The 6,630-nt window shown below is 40.8% G+C and overlaps 1 protein-coding gene across 1 annotated transcript in view; it reads left to right on the forward strand.

Moving 5' to 3' along the window:
• Window positions 1–6,364, forward strand: part of ankrd27 (ankyrin repeat domain 27 (VPS9 domain)) — a 48,175-nt gene extending 41,811 nt beyond the window's left edge. Inside the window, 6 exon segments of the mRNA XM_041997208.1 lie at window positions 1,535–1,654; window positions 1,731–1,904; window positions 3,554–3,647; window positions 3,828–3,906; window positions 3,998–4,061; window positions 5,409–6,364. Of these exon segments, the coding sequence (XP_041853142.1) occupies window positions 1,535–1,654; window positions 1,731–1,904; window positions 3,554–3,647; window positions 3,828–3,906; window positions 3,998–4,061; window positions 5,409–6,125 (1,248 nt within the window). The 3' untranslated portion in view covers window positions 6,126–6,364.
• Window positions 6,365–6,630: the final 266 nt, after the last annotated feature.

Consider the following 6,630-nt stretch of genomic DNA (forward strand, 5'->3'; position numbering starts at 1 on the left):
ACCTCATCTGTTCACCTGTTTTTTCACCAGCATCAGGTGTCCTCCTCATGGTCTGTAGCTCTCCAGGGTCTTCATCCTCATGGACGTCCATCTCTGCTGCTTGCAGTGTGTCTTTCCTCAGCTGATCCCGACCTTCCTCTTTCCTGCTAAATGCTAACAAAGGCTCCAGCTTCCCTGAATTAAGCAGTATAGAAAATGAATTAATTACTTATACAGCAAATTACTAGAGGCAATAAAAATAATGTAAAAATACATGGAACATACTCAACAGTATTATCAAAAAAAGAACTGGTAGGGCAGAGTATCCCAGCAGTTTCTTGAACAAGAAGGACTCAGTTATAATTGACATAGACGTGGCTGCTTTTGTAAGCATGGGTCCAAATTTGATGAAGGATTTTGCAACAACCAGAAGCAGAAAATGTGAGTAGCAAAATAATAAATATAAAAGAAACCATATTCATAGAGAGAACAGATTAAAAAGATATTGACATTGTAAAAAAACTGAGTAAGAACTCAACAGATTGCAGTGGACTACATATGTCTTTGATAAAAAAAAAAAAGATTTTTTTATGCAAAACATCTCACACACGTTCAGTCAATTCCTAATTGTTTTTTTTTTATAAATTACAATTATAATAATAAATCAGGTGACAAACATGCACTTTCAAACTATAGACCTATTTTATTGCTGCTACAGTTGTCAAATATATCGGAAAAATATTCCTTTCAAGATTAGAGGAATTCATTAGAAAACACAACATACAGCACAAACAACTGCTCATGACCAAATAACAAAGAAAGAATGTGCAGTAGGGTTTTTAAGAAAGTTTTTGATACTATGGATCATGAACTGCTGAAAAAAAAAAAGTGGAAAAAAAAATTACATCTGCTCATATTTTCCATTTGACAGAAGTCAGTTTCACCAAGCTGACAGAAATGACCTTGTAGAGCGGAGCCACCTCCGAAGGCTGAGTGAAAATAGTCCCAGTTGTTTGTGCTGCTTTCCTTTTTAAGATATTAAATATTATTTTAGAGTCAGTCTGACTCTACAGCTTTCTAGGCAGGCACATCAGACAACCCTTAGCTTATGGTGTTGTATCTGCCATTAGGCCCAGTTTCCAGAGGACGATTATAAAGGGTTTGAAAGATATTTTAACAAACTTCTACAGATTATGATCTCAAAATCAAAACAGTCTGATTTTCATTAACTTGTGCAGACAAAGCCCAATCTGCACATCTTTGAACATCCTGACCGTGTTTACATTATCTAAATGTTGTCAAACCATAGCCCCTGGCAGCAGGAAGTTAGTTAACAGTTAACGACCTGCATTACTCAGAAATATATTACTGTACCAGCATGGCTGCAGGGAGGGGTGAGAGTGCCGTGCCAGGGTGGTCGCAAGGGGACATGGTTGCAGCGTAGGCCGAAGCCACGACAAGGTGCGAGGGCTTTCATCGCTGCTTGTGGCTTTAAATATTCTTATTATTATTGACATTGTTATTATTGGTAACGATTTTTATGTTCGCTGTTTAGGTGGTGAGGTTTCTGCTGGAGTGCAATGGCAAATTAAATAAGAAGGATCACTATGGAAACACTCCCCTGATCCACGCTTGTCTCTGTGGAAATCTGGAAATGGCCACCATGCTGTTAAAGGTGAATACAGTCGGAGAGGATATAGCGATGTGAAAAAAATGAAGGATTTTCTGATGAAATTTTGGTGTTTGTCCAGAGCAACGCGTTGGTGAACATAGCAAACCATCAGGGGAACACTGCTCTGCATGAGGCAGTGCGAGGAGGACACCAGGCGCTCGTGGAGCTGCTGTTAAGGGGTGGGGCCTCACCTGGACTCAGGAACAAGAAGCAGAGGACGCCGCTGGACTGCGCTTATGAACTCGGTGGAAAGGTGGTTCCCTACACACCAGTGTTGTTTTCGTCAGTGGTGATGATGAAACTATTTCGTCGTCACCCTTATTTTTCCATGACAAGCTAAAAATGGCTCTTTGATGACTGAAACTTGAAGAGACGTGTGTGAATATTCGTTAACTTCACAAGACTACACAGATGTTGGTGGGCGGTTTGTCAGACGTTCAGAAAGCAGGACATTTCTGCCAGTTGTGTTTAATCTGTCTGCCAAAAGCTAAAAAGTATCAGCAATGCTGCTGCATCCTTTCATGCCCACCACCTGGCATGCATGGCACATTCTGCACAACACACCTGCCGTCACTAGTAACACACAATTCAGTTTATTAATTCATTGATGGACCATGACGGCAGCGTCAACACAAGGGCTTGATGGTCGGAAACGACAAAATGATTTATGGACATACGTTCAATAATCCATCAGACAGAAAACCAGAATGTGTAGCAGAGGGAGGCGGCAGGAAACGTGACCACCAGCAGCAACGAAGTGCAGCGCGTAAACAGCTAAAGCTTTATTATATATTATCAAAACGAAGTGTAAAGCAACATTTGTAGCATCGTTTGCCGCAGAAACAAACTAAATCTAAATTTCAATTTGTGCAGCATGAATACACGAATATATACACACACACACACACAGATATATATATATCATAAAGTTTCAAATAAAGAAAGCACAGGAAAAGTTATACATACAGACAAACCATGAAAGGTGAAAGGCGAGCAGACGTCTGCTGCTGGTGGTGAAAACTGAAGAACTGCCTGTTTCTTAGGAAATGAAACCCAACTGCTCAGAATGATGGAGGATAGAAAAATCGCCTCTATTTGGAAGTTAACTTGTTCTTTTTGTTTATTTGCTTTGTTCATATTTTCAGGGATCTGATCCAAACAAAAATTTATTTTTAAGTCTGAACAATATTATGTGAAGGTCTAATATGCTGTATCATGACTGAGTACATTTCAGTTAATAATACCAAGTCACCTTCCTCTTCATCTTCCTCATCAGCTCCTCCTCTCTGAACTGCTGCTTTGATTCTGTCACCTGACAAAATAACACATTTATTCATGTTATGCATGTTTTTCATAGTGACTGTTTTTATCACCTTTATTAATGACTAAATAGAAGTGAAGAAAATTATTTCTTTGTGACTTAAACATTAAGATTCACTCTAAAATTCCTCCTTTCTTTTCCTTGCTCCTGAAGTTCTGAAGACACAACTACCATTAGCACCGTTCTCGCTAGCGCGAGCTAGCAGTGCTAGTTCTTTTAACAGTCAGTGAACGAGGAAAGCCAGTCACATTAGCAAGAAACGAAATCATGTCAGTTGAAATGGATCTCAACTGACGGATCTCTCAGCTGTTTGTGCGATAGAAAACGATAGAGACAACTCAGGAGTTGCTGGATATTAATAGGGACGTGTCCCGGTTCTACACCCATGCAGTGATCCCAAACACAGCAGAAGATCTACAACAGAATGTCTGAAAAAGGAAAGAGTCAAGCTGTTGGATGTGCTCATTACTTCCGTTAGTTTCAGCTGACGGTGGTTCTACAAGGTGTTGAATCATGGGGTGGACTTAGTGAAAACGAGAATATAAGCAGAAACACCAATTTGTTCATTTTTTCTTTTGCAGAACACTGAAATCCTAAGAGCTCTGCAGAAAGCATCTGGACTTTCACCTGATGCTGAACCACTCAAACTCCTGTCTGTCCCCAAAGGAGCTCTGGGTATCTGATATCACCACTTACTTTAAGTACTAGTGTCTCAGCTTATCTGTGAATATTGTTAGGAACCTCTTGTAGAAAATGTGATTTATTGCAGTCTTTGGAACAAATCTATTCTCCATTCTACATGAACTATAGGTGTTGAGTCTCATTAGAGCTAAATCAGTTTTCTGGTATTTGCAGCTCATTCGTTTGTGCAGCGCCTGAGGCTGCAGGATAACTCCAACAGCAGGAAACAGAAGCTGGCCCAGTCCATCACCAGGTAGGCTGTAAAAAAAACCCCACCTCCTCCACATCATCATTCAAAGGTGGTGCAGTAGCTGAAGTGTGTGTTTGGATGATCTTTGATTCAGGATTCAGCAGATGAGGAAAGGTTCCTGTAGCCCTCCTTCCAGGAGTTCACCGGTCCTCAACCAGGTACACTCTTCTCATTCACTCATTCATTCATTCATATATAAATATGAAGTAAGTCAGTAAGAACATTTAGGGTGCAAATCGTCGTCCATTTGCTTGGAAAGTCTGCTTTTCTTGGGGACCTTTGAATGTGCAAACAAACTCTAATTCGGATCAAAGACGTGGACTTGGTCCACCTACAAATCTCGGTCTGCTTCAAGTGGACTAAAAACAGGAAGCAGACTACGAAGCAAAGTGCATTTTGGGTGAGTGAACTCAGCCAAGCACGGTTGGGACGAAAGGCGCTTTGGATGGGAGGATGTGTAAAAGTTCTGATAGAAATATGGTAAAGAATGCTAGGATCTGAAACAGAAGTTATTCTACATGAACCAATAGATGAACAGGTTTTCTTCTTTGTTGTTTCTTCTCCTTCAGTAATACTTGATGCAGCCTCTGGTGGGGAATGTTATAAAAGTCCAATTCGTTCGTGCAAACTTGAACGCAAACTTGGTCCAGAAGAATGTTGTACCCCCAAAGTGAACCATCCCCAGTTGTACAGTGTCAGGACTATCCTTGTGTGAATGCACTTTTTTTACAAATGTAAATTATATTGTATGAATAGACCTACATAAAATCTACATTTGCACACATTTACAGACCATAAAAAATGTGAAATTAACTATTTTTCATATTAACACTGTGATGGGTAGATGACCTGTTACAGCTACAGAGTTCATGAATACTTATTTTAAGTTTGTTTAAGGTTACTGAGATTTATCAAGCATGTATATAAGTTGCACAAATGAAACTGAAGAGTCAGAACAGACTATCATTCGTCTGCTTTGTTCTATCCATCCATATCTTTAAAGTCCTTCTGCTAAGAAAGCATGTTTCTAACCTTATGAACTTCTTCTTAACGTGTTACAAGTCTGATTATGACAATAATCAGCCATAAAATAGCCTTTATTAATAAACTACAAAACTTATTTTCTGACTTTAACCTAGAATTGAATTGGTTGAGACACTTTGACACAGAACAGTTAAATCAGGACAACATCTTGACCTTAAAGTCAGGATTAATTTCAGATTTAGGACCTTTTTCTAAAATACCATCTGCTGTATAAGTTTATAGTTGGCTACTAGAGTATATATATCTTTAGGGCTGTGAAACGGTTAACATTAGTCCAGAAGGAACCGTGGTACAAAGGATAACAAGACATTGTCTCCTCTGCTTGTTTCATTAAAGATGTAAAAAATGTTTCTGAGGCCTGAGTTTTTTAGTGGAAGCTGGTATGACTACATCTCTTTAGTAGAAAAAACCCATATGCCAGCTTGAATTCAGTTTTCAGCTTGGTTGATTTTTCTTTGCAGGTGAATCCAGACAGGCGAAGACTGAGGAGGGGGGAAACGGTGGCGGTCAGCAGCCCCTTAGAAACTCCTGATGCTCGGTGTCGTCTGAAGGAGCGGCCCCTGGGTCGCTGTCACACCCTGGACTCTGGAGTCCATTCACCAGAACAAACTGAGCCTCCTCACACGCCAAACCCAACCGGACAGACTTCAGAAAGACGAGATCAAACAGATAGCACACACACTCCTAAAGCAGCTGAGGGCATCAGTGTTCACACCTGCAGGGATGCAGAAAACACACAAGCTGACGCAGACCAACAGCGCGCCACTGATGAATCCAGCTACAGCTCAGGTACTGAGACCTCTTCACCCTCACATGTGTCTCCACCAGCCAACAGCTTGGTCGACTTCCCTCTCAGAATCATCCCGAGCCCTCTCTCAGATCCACATCAGCCTGAGGAGCCGTCCAACAGCCACAGCGGGGGGGAATCTCCCATCAGCATGGAGTCATCTGGCAGCCAGACTGGGCTTTCTGAAGCTGAGGCCTCTCAGTTACAGAGCACGGAAAGAAATTTAAGTCCAACCTGTGCTGCTGATGAGCATCCCCTCATCCACACTGATGAGGGCAACCTGGAAAACACCGAACACACACCAGAAAGGAGCAGAGAGTGGCATCAGGGAGACTGTGACTTGAATACACACCTCAGGAGTTCTGCCGAACAAGTTTTAGAAAATCAGTGAACAGAGAAAAAGTTTCACTTCAAGATGTCAAAAAAGGAACTACGTTGTTTGAGATTAAATGTGAGCAGCTCTAACCCTCTGATCTGTGTCTTCTAACGGAGAAGTTAATAAGATTTCTGAAATGATTCTGCTTTTATTTATCCCACGTTTTAGCTTTGGCTGCTGCCTCTGTTCCTGCAACACGCAGCTTAGGACAATTTTCTCTGTAGAGCTTTAATAATAAAATAACTTTGCTACTCTGTTTGTCTCCAGTTTACTTTGGGAAGTCTGGGTATCACACTGGAAAGCTGAAGACATAAAATGCAGTTCATGATTCCCACTCTGAGAAATCAATCAGCCAGTCTTAAGATCTGTTTAACACCAAAAGCACATCAGAGATCTCCTTATCAAAGATACATTTTTAAACCTGAATAAATGCTAATTAAAACAGACCTGGTAATCTCACATAACAGGCCCAAAGACCAACAGAACATGCCAGATAAATTTGGTAGAACAACTACTGGAG

The sequence above is a fragment of the Melanotaenia boesemani genome, chromosome 10 (genome assembly GCF_017639745.1).
Source record: "Melanotaenia boesemani isolate fMelBoe1 chromosome 10, fMelBoe1.pri, whole genome shotgun sequence".
Taxonomy (NCBI): Eukaryota; Metazoa; Chordata; class Actinopteri; order Atheriniformes; family Melanotaeniidae; genus Melanotaenia; species Melanotaenia boesemani.